Genomic DNA, 19,040 nt, shown 5'->3' on the forward strand with positions numbered 1-19,040 from the left:
GTGTAAGATGCACTGGAGTAAAAGGCGCACCAAGGTTTTAAAGAGGCAAATTAAAAAAAAAAGTAAGTAGATAGATAGAGGGATAGAGATGGGGAGAAATACAGTAGGTAGGTAGGGAGAGAAAGAGAGTAGGCACGTAGGTAGAGTGAGGGAGGGAGGGAGGGAGAGAGAGAGAGAGAGAGAGAGTGTAGAAGGTAGGGAGATAGAGTAAGTAGGTAGGTAGGTAGATAGAGGGATAGAGAGAGAGAAAGAGAGAAATACAGTAGGTAGGGGGAGAGAGAGAGAAGGTAGGTAGGTAGATAGAGGGATATATATATATATAGAGAGAGAGAAATACAGTAGGTAGGGAGAGAGAGAGAGTAGGTAAGTAGGCAGATGTTTCCAGGTGTATTTATCCATGTGGTGATGAAGGAAATCGCTGACAATCTGCAGCATCTAAGACTTTGTTTCTGCTGGCACAGCACTTTATCAATGTAATTCTTATCAATCGGGAGTGTGAGCTGACGTCGCGACAATACGATGTGTGATCTTGGAGCTCCAAGATCGCAGTCAATATTTCTGCCACTGGACGGTCCTTTTGGACCTAAACCATCCCGAAGAGATGGTGATAGAGAAGAGTACGTCCTGCTGATCTCAGGGACACCGCAAAGTCCCTGATTGAGCCAGGAGAAGCTTTTTTTTCCAATGACAGAAACCCAACTCTGAAGCTGCTAAAGTTGGGACAGCTCCAAAACGGAAAGAAAACTGAAGAGAAAGTGTGTCGGTTTGGTGAGGAAATTTTATTATTAAAAAAGAGACTACCTTAAGAAAATTAAAACTAAATTAAAATTGAAGACAAAAGAAAACAAGCAGCGAAATTAAGCTACATTAGACTTAGTGTGTTATCCTTTTTTTTAATTTTTCTTTTTATGAATGGAAGTTCTGCAAATGTTTCCTATTTTTTAAATTGGAAGGCTCAGTTTTTCTTCTTCTATTTTTTCTTCTTTATTTTTTCTATATATACTGGTGGATTGAAATTTTCTTTTTTCTTTTTGTTTTTTTACAAAGTTTGATTGGATTTTTTTTATTTATTTAGAATTTTTCTCCGTAAGTTTGCTATCTAAAGAGGGCTGTAACAGCAGAGAGAGAGAGAAAAGTAACACTGCCACTTTAAGGCTGGAGGCTTGGAAACATTGTTTTTTTCTTTCTTTTCTTTGATCATCGGAGTTACACTTCAAAGCCTTTCAGTTTGTTTATTGAGAGTGATAGTGGAAAGAGCACGTGGAAAGAGCACGGATTGTTTACAGAGGTGCCCTTTTGGAGTTTCTATTAGTACCTGGACTGCAGTGAAGATAAAGCTTTGACCTGAAAGACTATAATGAATTTGGTTGGAATGCAATAAAAGCCTTGAATGCTATAGTGGCAGTGTTTATAAGCTGGAAGACCTCAAAGTACAGAAGAAGAAAAAAGAGAAAATTTGATGGAAGTAAGAAGAAAAATCTTGATTGAAACATTGGTGATAACCAAACAAAAGTTGATGAAAGGAACAGATGGAGGGATTCGAGTGCTCATAAGGTATACAATGAGCAACAAGCTTTGAAAAGAAGTTCATAAAAGACCTACTAAGAAAACAACTAGAATATTAATTCCACAAATGACACGAGATATAAAACTGCACTACTACTGGAAAGACAAGGGTTAATGTAGTGAAAGTTTACAATAAAAATTAAGTCAAACTTAGTTAAACTTAGAGTATTATATATAGCCATATAAATGAGTAATAATGATAATAATACATATATAGGTACTAGTTTGAGGATATGAAATTTTATACAAACTGCAAATGAGGACTATGAGAGGAAATTTAAAAGTATTTGTTATTAATCAATTTTTATTTAGAATATGTTAGAAAGATGAAATGTTATTGGATGATTTTAGGAGGATCTAATGGAATGCTATTATATAGTTTTACTTGAAATTTAGGATATTTCATACAAAAGGATGTAAAAGCAATTTATAGTCAAATGAATGTTTAATAATTATAATACTTTTTTATATAATATACTGGATTGATATGAGAATTTGTTTGAAATGAGTTGATAATTTGTGAGTTCACATACATTTGAAAGTGAAGACTATGGAAGTGATGCACAAAAACTTTACAACCAAATGACATGCTGTACGTGATTGAAGAAGGTTCCGTGTGTTATGTATTATCTGTCTTTGTCTGACCAAAAAAGAAAAATATTCTTTTTTTAAAAAAAAATCAAGAAATGATAAACAAAGATTTTTGGGTTTGCGGAAATACCACCCCAAGAAAATAGAAATTAAGAGCTGGAAGAGACACCTGCAGCAATCCAAGTTCCCTTCCAACTCTGTTAACTAGCTTATAAAATGTTCTTCCATACCCCAAAAAGCCTGCCCCCCTACCTGTTGTTGAGTCCTGTCTGCATGAATGACGTCCACATTGATGCCTTCGTAAACAAGCTCATGAAAGAGCTCTTTAGCCCGTTCAATAGACTGGACAAACACCAAGACTGGAGGTGTGAAGCCCTGTAATAGAAGGGAAAGAAAAGAAGAGAGCCAGGGTGAGGTGACAATCCAGACAGGAAGTGCTGTGATGCTGTGACTGTCAGCTAGCCTAGTCAACTCCCTCTTCAGATTCAGAAAGTACTCTTAACTCTACATCCACACAATCCTGTTCTGACCGAGGCTTCCCAAGAGCATGAAGCAAACTCCTTGTCCCGACAAAAAACCCTTTTTATTAATTTACTGTGAATTCTTCTCATTCACAGCCAACAAAGTCCCTTGAAGATTTACAGTCGCAGACCTTACCTGGCTTAGAGAGCTGACAGGCCGATATCTGCAAAACTTGGCAAGGAGTCTCGAACTAATTAAGTGAACTAATTGTCTTCTGCAAACTCCACTTCCCTTTTGCTCCTCTTTTATTTCCTCTGGGAGGGGCCATTCATTGTCCACTTGTGGCCTTACTCCCAAGTCGACCCCTGTTCTTTAGCTGTTCCCTTCGTCTGGCAAGTCTGTGCATGCGCACACTGGGAACATGCTCCAGCTGTTCTTCTGCCTCACTGATCTCCGACTCCGAAGGCAGCTGATAACTGTCAGACGGCCCTGGCCCCCTCTCTGCCTCTGACACAGAGCCCTCATCAGAGCCTTCCCAGACTCCAGGACTGTCCCATGTTTCTCCCCAACCTCCTCACTGTCCGCTGCCAGCTCTGCTCGCTGCTGGCAGGCCACAACAAATCCTATCATATTCAGGGTATTCTGAAATAAGTCCAACTAAGTTTTAAAATAGTTGAGCCCATGGGATTGGGACTTGCCTGAGAAAAATGAATCGTTCTAACCCTGGTTAGAGACATTGGTAGTCAAAACAGACAAAAGCTTTCCCCAATCCGGTGCAGAAAGGAAGGGGAAGAAAAGAGAGAGGGTGGGCTGGCAAAGGGAGGGAGGGAGGGAAGGTAGAGAAGGAAGGAGGGAAGAAGAGAGAGAAAAACTAAAGAAGGAAAAGGAAGAGGAAATATACTGTATACATATACAGGTAGTACTTGACTTACAACAGTTCATTTAGTGACCATTCAAAGTTACAACAGCACTGAAAAAGTGACTTGTCACTGTTTTTCACACTTAAGACCGTTGCAGCATCCCCATGCTCATGTAATCAAAGTTCAGATGTTTGGCAAATGAGCCATATTTATGACGGTTGCTGTGCCCCGGAGTTATGTGATCAGCTTTTATAGTCCTCTTGCAAGCAAACTCAAATGAGGAAACCAGATTCATTGAACAACCATGTTGCTAACGTAACCACTGCAGTGGTTCACTCAACAGCTAGGGGAAGGAAAAGTCATAAAGTGGGGCAAAACTCAAATGAACAAATGTTTCACTTAGCAACAGAAATTGTGGGCTCAACTGTGGTCGAGGACTACCTGTATCAACCAAGTCAAGGGCTACCTGTATCAACAGACTAAGTTACTAAGAATATTTATTTCATTCTCAGGATGACCAGGCCAGCTTTCCTTGACTTGAAGCCAAGGCTGTTTGAAGGACCAACTCTCCATTCGCCCAGCTGATCAGAATGGTAAGGCAGGGAATGTTGAGGGTTCCATCTATTAGGGCAGTGTTTCTCAACCTTGGCAACTTGAAGATATCTGGACTTCAACTCCCAGAATTCCCCAGCCAGCATTCGCTGGCTGGGGAATTCTGGGAGTTGAAGTCCAGACATCTTCAAGTTGCCAAGGTTGAGAAACACTGTATTAGGTAAGTACTATATTTTTCCGAGTATTAGACACTATAAGATACACTTTTTCCCTCAAAAAAGAGGCTGAAAATCTGGATGTGTCTTGTACATTGAATACAGCATTTTTTTGCCTCCTGAAGCCCCGCCTCTTCACCAAAATGGCCGTGCATAGCCTTATGGAAGCTTTCAGAGAGCTTCTGGGGGCTGGGGAGGGCCATTCTTTTGCTCAATTTTGCCCTCCCCCAGCCCCCTAAGAGCATTCTATAAGGTTCCATAAGACTATGCATGCAGTTTTCTTGACCAAAAACAGGCCCGTTTTTGTGAAAAACGGGCTGTTTTTTGCTTGTTTGTGCCCCTTCCCCCCGAGCACTCTGCAAGTCTCCCAAAGGCTTTTTATGCCTTTTTTTGAAGAAAAAAAAAACAGGCCCGTTTTCGCGAAAAACAAGCCGTTTTGGGGAGATTTGCAGAGTGTAAAAAAGAGTGGGGCTGCGGAACTTGTTGCCCTCACCTCCAATAGTGCCGGAAGTACAACCGGAAGTCTGTGGATTTTTTTATTGTAAGCCACTTAGAATCATCTGCAAGTTGGGTGGCCGTATAAATTTGTTTAATAAACGAACAAGTAATATGAATTCCAGTGTTTCCTCCTGTGTTTCAGCTTCAAGAGGGTGGCCCAACATTACCCAGTGATCTCCAAGAACCAGCAGAGATTTGAGAAGTGTCTCAGCGTCTCAACTGGATGTTCTAATTCTGATACCACATAGCACCAGAAGAAAGATTAGATACAAAGAACAATAAAGCTCATTCTAAAATTCTGCCTTGATTTGCTCATAGGCTGCTATCTCACGAGACGAATAATCTTTGACTTGTTGATATGAAAATGTTAGTTATGTATCTGAGGCCTATCTAGGTTTTTCCTCCACTTCTCTCTCTCCTTCCTTTCTTCCAATATGAAGGTATCTTAAAGAAAGCATATTCTCACGGCATTTCAAGTGAATTCTGTATATTCTAAAACATCTGCATCTCTCAAGGTGTTCTATTCATTTATTCTGCTTTATTAACACACTAGCTGAGAACCCGGCATGGCCTGGGTATTTATTTATAGAGGGGAAATGTCCGGACCAAACGTAATTTCTAATGTTGGATTTTCCCCCTTACCAGAGGGAGCACCCTTGTGGAGTATTGTGAAGCCATTCCTATGGCAACTCCACTGTGCTGCATGGTAGAAGGCATTTTACGGCAGTACAATAGAAGCCATTTTAAGGCACAACAGACTGTATCTTAACAGAACACACACCCCGAGGAGTTTTAGGGGTGTCTTACCCACATAGTATTTGTTTCCAGAGAGTCATCTGTGTACCAAGTTTGGTTGAAATTGCTTGGGGTGTTCCAGAATTATACTGGAACATACACACTCACAGCTGTTTTTATTTATGGTACACAGATCAGGTTGATTCAGCGCAGAAAACTCAGCATGAAAAACAAATTACCTTTTTCACAAGATCTCTCATAGCTAACAGTTTTCCTGTCTCTGATCCAACAAATAAGAGCTCTTGATCCACTGTCTCGACTGCAGCATTTCTGAAGCAAAAAGTCAAAGACCTGTGTCAGTTCTGAAGACAGCTCAGGCTTAATAGACATTTTTTTAAGGTGAACTGAAGTCCCTTCTGTATTTGCCTTGTGCCATTCAGGAAATATTACAAGGGGTTTAGAAAACGTCTTTCATCAAAATATCCCAAAGGCGCTTTTCCAAAAGGCAACTGGACTTTCTTGGCTTTTTCCTTGAAAATGTTTTGTTTCTCACTCAAAAAGATTCTTCAGTTCTGAACTGAAGCAGCTTGTTGGATGAGAAGCAAAACCTTTTCAAGGAAAAAAAACCCCAAGAAAGTCCAGTTCCCTTTTGGAAAAGCATCTTTGGGACGACCATGACTTGGATGATTGATTCTCAATCAACCAAGTCATGGTCGTCCCAAAGATCCCATAGATTTTCATCACAATGTTTTCCTATTCCTCCTCCCCAACTAAAAAAGGATCATAGTTGGGTAATGTGTTTCTTTCAGCTGATAACATAGAACAGGGGTGTCAAACTGGCAGCCCGCAGGCCAGATGCATTACACACAGGCCACACCCACCCCAGCTCCATAAAGAAAAAAGACCACATGGTGATATGTCACATGACATGGAGTTTGACACCAGTGACATAGAAACAACGCATATGGAATCATATTTTTGGGTGGTGGTGGGGGTCTTACCTTCCCCTGTGTTAGGAATATAATCTAGCGGTTGGGTTGACAATATATAAATCATGTAACAATGCTATACCTGTTTCTTTAAACCATACTGTAAAATGTGATTGGTTGCTGTTTTCCTCAATCGGCTATAAGAGGGAGCCAGAATGACTGTTAGCTCTGTTAGATGCTGGGCTGATCTGAGTGTTTTGGAAGCTGGCTATTAGAAAGTGCTGTGAGCTATTGTAAGTTTTGCAACTGCTAGCAAACTTTGAATACTGAACTGATTATATGGTACTGGACTATATTATTTGGATTATCCCTTAACTGAAAGACATTGATGACTCACTGTCTTATACGTGTATGACTTGGACTGTTTGATGGACTCTGATACCTCTATTTCCACGAAAGTAAAAGCCTATTTAAACTGCAGTGTTTCTGTATGCTGGTTTGTGTGTTCTCCAACACAACTCTCACAATGCTTTGCTGAATGTACTCGCTCTCCCAACGGGGTCGTTACCTAACACCCTGTTCTCAACAGAATGGCTGTTAGTTTACATTTTACAGATGCCAAATCCTTGAAAGCACAGCCTATTTTACATTAGGAAAAGAACACTATATATTGCAACCTGCTGCTTTGTTCTACCTGCAAATTACAATCAACAAAATAAAGAGAAGTGAATATATGCAGCTCAGGATTGAAATATGGAGCTCCTGGTGGTCTCCGAGCTTGGCTGCAGATGTTTCATTACCAATTAGATAGCATGCATCATCAATGTCACTGAATGTGGGACCGTTTATATACTCTAGCTTGGCTTGCCAGTGTTACTGGAGCTCTATTTTTTTCCATTGTAATACATTTGTAATATTTTCTGCTTGATAATTTGTCTGGTGTCAACCCCTGCTTATCTGGGTGCTGGTTGCTAGAAATGATGTGCAAAATATTTTGGGCTCAATTGTGTCGATTTCATTCTGAGCAACTATCAAAATGAAAATGACCAATTTGGTCTTTTATTTTCTTCTAAGTTTATTATCTTTCTGGAATGGCATGAAAACACACTTTATCTCAATGTGTCTATTGATGGTTGATTTGTCTGAGTGCCAGGCTTCCAGCAATTCTCTAGAATTTTTGGATTTAGCCTGGTCTAGGATGCTTGGTTTCCTAGTTGAAAGTATGGTTGAGTCTGTCCAAGTGTTGTGAGATTAAGGAGAACACCAAAGACTTCACAAAATAAAAAGAGTTTAGTGAGCAGAGTTCACAGAAGAAGACGCAGCTCAGCAGCAGCAGCCACTTAGAACAATCTTGCTCCCTTTCTGTATGTGGGACCTTGGGAGACAGGAGGAAGAATGGCAGTCTAGACAACACTCTTAATAAATGAAATTTGAGTCCAAAGGACTCTGTACATCGAAAAGCCAAGCAGCCTCTTCAGCTTAACTCAAAAACTGCTCATCTCTTCAGCAGGACCAGCAACGGCAATGGAAAGTGCCCAGAAAAGGAAGGGGAGCAATGGAACTCCATGGGAAGAATTTGATTCCAGAACAGGAAGTGAATGAGCAAGTGACTTCCCTTCTGATAGAGACCAGGCAAGGAGAATGAATCAGGGAGAAGCAACCTTTAATCCCAATACTCACCTTGCTCCGATGGATACAGATATGATATTGTCAAGGTTGAGTTTACACCACTGTTCTACATCATGTGCAAATGTTGCGCTAAACATGGCTCTCTTGACCACGTGGGAGGAACACGCCAAGAAGATGGTTGCCAGCTGGTCTCGGAATCCTGTCTTCCCATCTTCAAACAATTTGTCTGACTCATCGACTACCAGCCATTCAACTCTAGGGCAGAAGATAAGGCTGCAATTAGGTGGTGATACATGTCTTGCATAGTAACATCAGATCACTGCTCACTGCCACATTCCAGATGGTCTTATTAAGGCTGGTGAGCAAATATCAGAAAGAGTATAGATGTTTAATTATTTGCTAATATATAGTCGACTCTTCTTAAAAGTTCCTTGTCAGCGTTCCAAGTATCATGTAGAATTAAATCAGAGTCCAAGGCAAAAACGATCCTTAAAATTCCAAATTAATAAAGCAGACATCTTAGCACATCTGTGTTAATCCCAATACTGGAAATGACATCAGAATTCCACCCAGTTAAAAGTTCATGATCTTGTCCCCACATCCACAATCCATCACATGGTCCAATCTTCTTCTTCCACGCTGGCATCCACACCCAGCTGCTTCCGATCAGGTGTGAAGATGCGGAGACAAAAGACGACCTTGGCTTCTAGTAAAGAATGAAAACAATACATTCCACAATCTCACTCCTGTCTATTCCCCCCCTCCCATCAACTATACTAAAGAAACAGCATAATGAAATAAGAGAAGGTGTGGCAGGCCAAAATTCTAAAAAGAATATAATTGCAGGCCTGACATTCCTGTGATAAACACTGTTTCTCCTACATGTTTCTTCATAACCATCCTGGAAGATCATAACTTGCTGAGATTTTCTGCCATCGGCTAGCAAAATCATGCAACTTTTATGGACTTTTATGTTATGCATACATTATAAACTTTAACTGGCATAGGATTTATTTGGATCAACATCTTTAGGCAAAATTAAATCTACAAACAGTACCTGCAGGTCCACCTTTTAGCAAATACGACCTTGTTTCCCTGAAAATAAGATCTATCCAGAAATAAGCCCTACCATGGTTTTTTTACACGTGCACCTATAAGCCCTACCCCCAAAATAAGCCCTACTTAAGAGCCTGTGCAACCTCCCAGCCTCCCATTCCATTTGGTTGCTCATAGTGCTGTGGCCATGAGGCGAGGCGCTGTGATGGTTGAGCTGCCCCATGCACCTCGCACTGGCTTATTTCAGCGCCCCCACCCCCCTGCAGCCAGGCCACCCACGCCCCGATACCCGCCTCGCAGCAGTAGAACCACTGCAGCAGGAGCCCACATGCCACAGGCCCACTTCTTCTGCTTGCAGTGTTGGCACATCTGCTGCACAGCCTCCTGCTCTGCCACAAGTAAGCAGAAGTGGGTCTCCCGTATAGCAGGAAAAAATAAGAACCCCCCTCAAAAATAAGCCCTAGTGCTTATTTTGTGTCCCAAAAGAAAGTAAGACCTGGTCTTATTTTTGGGGAAACACGGGGTAGCAAATACAGGAGTACATTTTTTAAAAAAAGGAGGGGGGGTTCTATTCCTTTTACCTGGTCAGATCTATGGCTGGGGGGTCTTGTTTCAACAGATAGATAAGTCGGTTTGGAGTAGTCACCAAAATATCTGTAGAAAAAGCAACAGTTAAGAAGAGCTAGAAGAAGCAAGTAGATGGGAGTTGAATACAGATCCCTGTTTATTTCTGCCTTACCAAATTTCTGAGAGGACTTCGGCCCAAACTTCTTCGCTGTTTCAGCAGCTTTGTGAATCAAATGTATCCTGAAGCCGATACCCTCAGACAACTTAAGTAGCTCTCTGTGAGTCTAAAAGGGAGACGAAACAGGCACATATTTACACAGCTGAAATACAGATTTAAATATCCGAAGAGTCACCATTATTTTCAGAAGCAGCAAAACAAAGCAGAGAAAATAAATACACAAGGGGGTACCATCATCATGGAATAGCGGGAAATGAAAGCCTTTTGCTGTTCACTGGGATATTGACTAAAGATTATTTAAATAATTTTCAACTTGATTTGCTACGTTATTTGCTGCATTCTAACCACTGACCCGCGGTGGCGCAGTGGTTAGAGTGCAGTACTGCAGGCTGCTTCTGCTGATTGCCGGCTGATTGCAATTTGGCAGTTCGAATCTCACCAGCCTGAAGGTTGACTCAGCCTTCCATTCTTCCAAGGTGGGTAAAATAAGGACCCTAATTGTTTGGGGGGGGGGCAATGTACTGACTCTGTAAGCTGCTTAGAGAAGGCTGTAAAAGCACCGTGAAGAAGTATATAAATCTATTGCTATTATCTGGAGAATAGTCACTGAGGAGATACACGCAGTCCTTGTTTAATGATTGCCTGTTTTAAGCAACAATGGGATTTTTAAAAAGCTACTTACAACCTGTACTAAAAGTTATGACTGCTGCACCCCCCCTAAGGCCACATTTTCACATTTCAGGCACTTGGCAACCGGCTCACATTTACAACTAGTTGCAGTGTGATGCAGTTACATGAGTGTGATTTGCGATTTTTTTAATTATTTTTTTGCTGCTGCTTTCTGGCAGAAAACCTAAAAAAACATTGGACATGCTGGATTTGCTTAGCAACCACGTGATTAACTTAATGCCCAGGCAAGTCCCTCCAGAGCAGCAGCAGCAGACAACAGTTCTGCATGTGTGTGGCCAGTGCATGGAACAGGGCGGCGGCGGGTTCAAGAAGTGTAGTGGCTCCGGTAATTTTTGCTGCAAGAAGCCTGCAGCCGCTGCATCTTTTGGCGCAAGAAGCAGCTCCAGGTGCACCGAAAAAAAGAGGAGGCAGCTGCAAGCATCTTGCGACAAGGGGGGGGGGTGAGATGCGGGCTAGTGGGGAGCCCATCAGCGACGGCTCAGCCCTGGCTTGGCTTCTCTGGTAAGAATGCATCGTGTGGCAAAGGGAGAGCAGGAGGCCTTTGATAGATTAGGCCAGACCTGGGCAGAAAATAGAGTAGAAATTCAATTTTTTTTCCTACCAGGTTCTGTGGGCGTGGCTTGGGGGGGTTCATGTGACAGAGTGGGTGTGGGCCATGCCTACTCACTCCCAAGACACACACCCCAAGCACGCCCACAGAACCGGTAGGGAAAAATTTTGAATTTCACCACTGCATCAAACCTCAACTTTTTACTTTTACATACTACTTTAAACTAGCCATTCCTAAAACAACAACTCAATCTAATCAGTAAAATTTCATTTTCATTTCATTTTACTATATATATATGCTGCCCTTTTCCCCGGAGGGGACTCAGGACGGCTAACAAATCAAATCAGGGAAGGGGGGGTACAAACAAAAAATAAAATAAAAAAAAACGAAACATAACAATACATAATTTAAAAACACACAACAGTCATACCATTCGAGACGGGGGCAACAGCTCTTTAGCCCCAGGCCTGTCGGAACAGCCAGGTTTTAAGGGCTTTGCGGAAGGCCTGGAGGGTGGTGAGGGTTCGAATCTCCACGGGGAGCTCGTTCCAAAGGGTCGGAGCAGCCACAGAGAAGGCCCTCCTCCGCGTAGTCGCCAGTCGACACTGACCGGCAGATGGAATTCGGAGGAGGCCTAATCTGTGGGATCTAATTGGTCTAGTGGAGGTGATTGGCAGCAGGCCAATTTTGGGTCAAACCCAAAATCAGTTTCATTCCCTCCCTCCTCCCCATTTGAATGTTATCTTTAAGCCAAATTTAGAAAGATGAAAAGTCATCTTACCTGACTAGCAAGTTCTCGCGTGGGCGAGAGCACAAGAGCTCTGAAACCTTTGTTCATGGGCTGCTTCAGGTGGGTTAAAATGGGAATGCTGAACGCCAACGTCTTCCCTGAGCCGGTGGGAGCACAAGCCAGGAGCTCACGACCCTGGGATGCCAAAGGAAAGCAACAAGGCTCAGCTGAACTCAGAGTATATAAACGGTGCTCGAAAAGGGGCAAAGGAGGGGGCCATAGCAGGTGGTGAATGCCAGCTGCAGGCTGGCATTTCTAATATCTTAAGGGCACTAAGCACTTGCAATAATTAAGCCAATCAATCTGACATCAGCCTCCCCCCCAATCAATCCTTCCACTAGAAAGGCAACAGTGAGATGTTTATTATAGTTACGTTTGCTCATAGGCAGCTACTGCACTGTACAGCTAACTCTTGACTTTATTTATTTTCTTTATTTAGTCAAACATGTACAGGTTAACAGTTATAAGTATAAACACAGGAAATGGGTACGAATAAATGGGGACAGTAGGACAGGGATGTTAGGCACGCTAGTGCACTTATGCATGCCCCCTACAGACCTCTTAGGAAAGGGGTGAGGTCCACACTAGACAGTTGAGGGGTAGTTACGGGAGTTTAAGGATGTAACAACATAGTTGAGTAGTGCATTCCAGGCATTGCCCGCTCTGTTGCTGAAATCCCTCTGCACATGCTTCCCCCACATGCATGCACGTCCTCCTGCCCACACCCTGCCACCACCACCCGCATATGTGCACGGCTTCCCCGGATAGGCCCCGGTTCCCCTGCGTGCCCCACAAGGCCCTGCGCCCATGCAGGTGCCCCCCTGCATGCACCCTGAACCCGCACACGCATGCCAGAGACCGGCGGAGCTGAACTGGGGCAACAGCTCGCGTGCCCACAGATTGAGCACTGCACGCCACCTGTGGCAGGTGTGCCATAGGTTTGCCATCACGGTCCTAAAACGTATCATGGCAACAGTATCCCCATTTTCTCTCAGAGGGAATTTGAAGGGAGACACACATGAAGCATGACGGGAATAGCTTGCATCTGAATTGGTGTGGGAATCTGGAATCCAGCAGCTTCAACATTCTGCATAATCTTAGAGTGGATTTTATATTCTCTCCCAAGTTCTTCAAAGGAAGTAATTGGGTCTGGGAGATCCGTGCCTTGAATGTAGATTTTATGCATATTTCTAAAATGATTTATCTGGGAAAAGGCAAGAGAAAGATTAAGTTTTATTTACATGTAATTTTCATAGTAAATATCAATAACTTAGATGAAAACTTCATCTCCGTTTCAACTGGACGCCTCATTATCTTGAAAAAATATATTATTTTGAAAAAATAGCATTTATCCTCGTTCAGTGACCATTTATTTTTAGAGAACATGCCAAAAGAGAAGCAACTCACCTTTTCTTGTCTAATTTGTTTTAATTTCTGTGATTTGGGTCCCTTTTTACCCTTGCTTTTTGGAATGTCAAGTTTTGCCTCCAGAGTGGACATCCATAATATGCCATCATTTTCAGTACCAGGAATTACAGCAACTGTTTCTGAAAGTTACAAGAACATCATCAAACAAGTGCTTCTCAACCTATAGTCTGCGGACTAATGGGGGGGCCACAATGTTGTCACAGGGGGTCCGTGAAGGCTTGCAGAAATGTTGATTTAAATCTTAAATCTTGGGGGGGGGGAGCACAGCCACAAAAGGAATTCAAAGGGGGTCGGTGGTGAAAAAAAAGGTTGAGAACCACTGAGCTAAACCTCTAATAAGAATAAAACTAATCTGTTGCAATGGCCACTATTTAAGATATTTTGTATCAGACTTTGCAACCTGGTCTTCTTTAAGGACAGTATTTTTCGGACTATAAGGCGCATTTCGTCCCCCGGCCCCGAAAGTGGGTGGAAATGTCTGTGCGTCTTATAGAGTGAATATTGCAACGCGGGAGAATGGGTTTGATGGGTGCCGATCAGCTGTTCTGGCGGCAAGCGGGCTGCAGAAAATGGGCTGTGGCAGCGGTGAAGGGGCCACAGTAAACGGGCCTTGGTGAATTGGTGGCGGCATTGAAGAGGCTGGGGTGAAAGTGAACGGGCTGCGGCCAATGGGTGAGGGCAGTGAAGCTAATGTGTGTCTTATAGTCCAAAAAATACGGTACAATGCACCACAACACATGTTGCTTCAAAAGTAATGGGAACTGAATTTCATTTTATACACGTTGTACATTTTATAGGATCCAATCTGAGTCGGTCACCAGGACCAGAGGTTTACTGTACTTTTTGCACTTGTGCTGGAGCCCAGCCTCAGAGAACTTCTCTCTGGCAGTGTGTGTGCTCTGGGCTATTCTTTGTGTGTTCTTAATACAGTGTCTGTTGTGTGTGGCTTTTTAGATGTTGATTGAGGTGTTGATGGCTGGCTATTAAGTTGTTGGCTGTTGTTTCCTTTTGATGCCAAGTCCTCGACTCCTAAGTATTTGATATGCCATAGACCACATGGGTATGGGTATGCTTGTGTAAGGCCAGTGTTGGGATGAATGGTCTAGGTCAGCGGTGGCGAACCTTTTTTGCCTTGCATGCCATAAGGGGGGGGAGTGCAGGGGGGGGGTCGTGCGTGGGCATGCCACACCCATAATGCAATGCGTGACACACACACCCCAGAGCGCATGCGCACATGAGAGGCACTCCCCCCCATTTTTTGCATGCTTTTTTCGCCCTCCCCAGGCTCCAAAGGCTTTATAGGAGCCTTGGGAGGGTGAAAACAGACTGCCCTGCCCCCCCCCCCCAGAGACCTTCCAGAGGCTTCAGGGACCTTCAGGAGGCTTACCTGAAGCCTCCGGTGGGCAAAAAAATGACCCTACGAGCAAACAAAGTCACTTTTTAGTCCTGAAGCCTCTGGAGGGCTTAAACCAACTCTACGAACAAACCGGAAGCCGTTCCCAAACTTCTGGTTTGCCCATTGGGCCGTTTCTTTGCGCTCTGGAGGCTTCAGGGAAGCCCCTGAAGCCTCCGGAGGGCCTCTGGGAGGGCTGGGGGGGGCTCTTTTTGCCCTCCCCGGGCTCCTATGAAGCCTTTGAAGCCTTGGGAGGGCGAAAATGGCTTTAAAAAAAGCTGGTCAGCTGGCCAGAGCGCGCATGCGCAGGGCAACTCCTTGCATGCCATAGGTTCACCATCCCGGGTCTAGGTGATGGTTCTAACTCTATGAATAAGTTTAATCTATATATTCTGGTTAGGTTTTACATACACATTTATATAAAACAGAACTCTAATAGCTAAATTCTAAGCCACATACGTCAAAACTGTAATAAACAAAGTGAAAAGTATCAAGATACCAAGAAACAACTGCAACTTTCCCCAAAGTGCTTTTTCAAGAAGCAACTGGACTTCCTTGTTTTTCTTTGAAGACGTTTAGCTTCTCATCTAAGATGCTTCTTTAGTAAGTGAATCTTCAGAGCTGAAGAAGCAAAAACGTTTTCAAAGAAAAACAAAGAAAGTCCAGATGCCTCTTGAAAAAGCACCTTTGGGACAACCATGACCTGGATGACTGAGAATCTCCATGGGCAACTACAACTTTCATGCAACTGAACGAGAACCAAAAATAATTCCATATTTTTTGCAGCTGATGGGTAGCCAGCCTTTCATTACCTTGGCCTTTTTTCTTTTTTCCTCTCTCTTTAGTACTTTCTCCATCTCCTTTTCTCTTCTTTGCAGCCTGTGTTTTCTGTGGTGCTGCTACCTCTTCAAGGGGCAAATTAGACAGTTCCAATGTTTTGGTTTCAGCTTCATGAAGTTCATTTTCTTTTCTTTTCTTTCCAAAAAAATCAAGAGATCCAAGAATCTCTGATGTTTTGGTTGTTTCTTCTTTAGTTCTTAGTACCTGAAATTAAATAGAGCCACACGCTTTCTTCAATGTAAAGCTAACAGAAACCCTTAATTGTAGTTTTTATTTGGCTGCTATATTCCCAGAGAGAACTAAGAGACAATAACACCTATCGGCTTGCGACCAGCGGATGACAGGGCCGGGCCAGGAACCCTCTCAGCATTTTAAAGCAAACCTTTACGTATATTCTTGTAGACAAGTGGAGAAGAAAGATGGTCAATTTGGATTTGGGAACCCCAGCCTATCTGTTCTTGGACTGGAGCACTCCCAAAACAGTCCCAACGGGCAGACTCAGTTTTTAAACTGGACATGGAGAGGCAAAGGGAGGCGTGGTCAAGAAAAACATTACTCAGTCCAAGGGCAGATAGGCTGTGTTAACCCACACTTGGACTCTCCAAGCAGCGCACTGGAGAAATTAGTAGCAACTTTTGATCAATTAGCACTGTCCTACTTTATCCCTCTTACAGACATATTTTGTGTTTGCATGTGTCTGCTTGCTCCAGCTGGCTTCTTTCACCATATTTAAACTTACACTCGCATTTTTATACAGTTTGTTCTACAACATTTTGTAATTTAGAGGTTTGTTTTGTGTATTTTGTTATTTGATTTTAATTAGTTTGTCTCACGAAGGCTGGCAATAGATCTAAAGTACTGTCTTCCTTGGATTTTTAATCTTGTTTAACAAATATACTTAATCCTAAATTGCTGGCTTCCTTGGAGTTGTAATCCTGTCTTGAACAGATTAACAAATCTGCATTTTTAAAAGGTGGCCTCCTCAGTTTCTTTGAGGGGAAGGAGGGAGGCTGAGTCTGCTTTCTGTCTTTTAAGAGCATGTTTCTCTATTTCTCCTTTAGGGAAATATAATATACTGCTTTTTTAATATTTCTGAAAATATTTCATTCTTCTAGGGTGGGGACTTCCCTCAATTGGGGTGTGGGAAATATTTTACAAAACATAGGATAGGATAGGATAGGATAGGATAGGATAGGATAGGATAGGATGGAAGGTAGGTAGGTAGGTAGGTAGGTAGGTAGGTAGGTAGGTAGGTAGGTAGATAGATAGATAGATAGATAGATAGATAGATAGATAGATAGATAGATAGATAGATAGATAGATAGATATGGATGGATGTTGACACTGGTGTAATGGGACTGGGTGTTTGTTAATATGATTTAATGGGTTAGGGATATTTTTTCTGTTTTCTTTTTTGTCTTCACTGTGAGTTGTATTATGTCAGGGAGGAGGTGCAATGAGGGAGCTCAACCAATCTCATTGTACATGTTGTGCACAGACAATAAAGAATTATTATTATTGTATAGATATATGTATGTATATATGTATATGTAATGTGTCTACATACACAAACAGATAAACATGTATATATAACTACACATATACACATATATACATACATATACACAAATATACATGATCAGCGTCTCTTCGCACTTCTACCATCAGGCAGAAGACATCGAAGCATAGTCAGCCGAACAAATAGGTTTAGAAATAATTTCTATCCTTGGTCTGTCAGACTCTTAAACACTGCCACAATCACCACCTACACACGGAAACATGTGACTAGTTTTTCTTCTTTTTTCTTTTCCCCTAATTACTTGCATTGGGATTATTCTTTATACTATTTATGTTGTTTGTATTTGTGGTCATGTGATTGCATCAGTGAGGCTAAAACCAATTTCGCTGTATGTATTTTGTACAATGACAATAAAGACTGCACTATTACTACTACTATTATTGTTACTACCACTACTGCTTACTACTACTACTATACCACACACACATTGTTAGAGATACAAAAACTTTCTCTTAAAATAAGAGAGTTTTCAAATAATGATCATAGCGACAAAACGCTTTCTGAGAGGCTGCCGTCCATTCATTTCGGACTCAACGCCAATCAATGGAGGGAGAATTTCCCACGGTTTTGCCATTCCCCCACAGTCCTCCCTCGCCCAGCCATGCGGCCTCCGCTCCTCACCCCGAAACGCTCCGCGTCCCGCCTGAAGCGCCTCACGTCGAATTTGGCTCCGGCACCCAGTTTCCGGAAGAGCTCGTGGGCATCCATGCCGCTCGCCTCTCTCTCCCGGCCTGCACCGCGCGGCCGCACTCGTGTTGCCCGGCAACCGGGAACTGGCAGGACCAATGGGAAGAGGAAGCGACGCGAAAAAAGCCATAGAGACGATAGGCGCGAGAGAGTCACTCTTCCGTCCTTCTTAGGCCGTAGAGATAATCAAGAGCGGTTAAAGACTTCCGGTTGTCATTCTAAGGTCTTAAAAAAATATTTTGCCCTGTAATCCTATGCAGATACGCACTTATGAATGGAATTATTGGGATTTATTCCCAATAAGAAAGTATAATAAAGTAGTGTTTTTCAAGCTCAGCATCCTTAAAATGCGTGGACTTCAATTCCCAGAATTCCCTAGCCAGCCATAAGGTGGCAAGAGAATTCTAGGAGTTAAAAGTCCATATATTTTAAAATTGCTGTGTTATTTTTAACAGTAACACAATTGCTGTGTTATTGTGAGAAACACTGGTATGCAATATAGGGATAGAGATTCAGACTGCATTAGATAAAGTCTCAGTTGAATTCAGTGGAGCTTACTCCTATGGTCCTAATACATCTTCAGAAAATGTTTTTTTTTTAAAACTTCTAACTCTTTGAAAGCAGATACACAAAGAATAAACAAGCCCTTCTATCCCACTACATCTAGGTTGCACTGCCCTTTTTTAATATACATTTTATATGTTATTCGAATTCATTACCCACTCAACTTCAATAGACTCTTTTTTATTTGGCTTTTCCAAATCTCCTGCTTTGAAATGGGACCCAGAACAACCAAGTTTACAGTTGGGAGATTGTTTTCTCTTACTTTCAAGTGCCTTTATTGGTACTAGTGCCAGGCATTTATTGGTCCTAGTCTTCTGAGCACCAGGAGAGGGCGCTTGAGGCATACAACAAACTTATTTCTGCTGAAAAAGCAGGATTTTCTCCAGCCCCTTTTAATAGCGTGCATCAGCACGTATTAATGACCAAAAGGCTCTTTCCATTTTCTGAGCAAACATTGAATTATGGTTTGATAAATAAGCATCCTAAACCAGAGGGTTGTAATTTAGCAGCTATGCATTCCTCCTTATAAACAGGATTTGCATAAACATTATTCCAAATGTAATTGAAAATATATAACATTCATTATAAAACATCGTTTATATTACATATAAATTATACTATATATAAATATACTATTTCCCCAGACTCTGTGAAAAGAAACTAGGTTTAAATTGTGCATTT

The 19,040-nt window shown here is 42.2% G+C and overlaps 1 protein-coding gene across 3 annotated transcripts in view; it reads right to left on the reverse strand.

Moving 5' to 3' along the window:
- The window catches only part of DDX52 (DExD-box helicase 52), a 29,003-nt gene extending 11,123 nt beyond the window's left edge, over positions 1 to 17,880 (reverse strand). For all 3 annotated transcript variants that reach the window (XR_015696860.1, XM_087717137.1, XM_087717136.1), the window contains exons 1-10: positions 17,730 to 17,880; positions 15,502 to 15,733; positions 13,276 to 13,415; positions 12,887 to 13,072; positions 11,860 to 12,003; positions 9,833 to 9,944; positions 9,675 to 9,747; positions 8,089 to 8,292; positions 5,719 to 5,809; positions 2,410 to 2,532 (exon numbers count right to left, since the gene is read on the reverse strand). Coding sequence is in view for 2 of the 3 variants with exons in the window: in XM_087717137.1 (XP_087573263.1) it covers positions 2,410 to 2,532; positions 5,719 to 5,809; positions 8,089 to 8,292; positions 9,675 to 9,747; positions 9,833 to 9,944; positions 11,860 to 12,003; positions 12,887 to 13,072; positions 13,276 to 13,415; positions 15,502 to 15,733; positions 17,730 to 17,816 (1,392 nt within the window). In the remaining variant the exon portion in view is untranslated. The remainder of the gene's footprint in view (positions 1 to 2,409; positions 2,533 to 5,718; positions 5,810 to 8,088; positions 8,293 to 9,674; positions 9,748 to 9,832; positions 9,945 to 11,859; positions 12,004 to 12,886; positions 13,073 to 13,275; positions 13,416 to 15,501; positions 15,734 to 17,729) is intronic.
- Between the last annotated feature and the right edge of the window lie 1,160 nt (positions 17,881 to 19,040).

Source organism: Thamnophis sirtalis, unplaced genomic scaffold (genome assembly GCF_051295495.1).
Source record: "Thamnophis sirtalis isolate CommonGarterSnake01/CBP01778 unplaced genomic scaffold, rThaSir2_p1.2 scaffold_6, whole genome shotgun sequence".
NCBI lineage: Eukaryota > Metazoa > Chordata > Lepidosauria > Squamata > Natricidae > Thamnophis > Thamnophis sirtalis.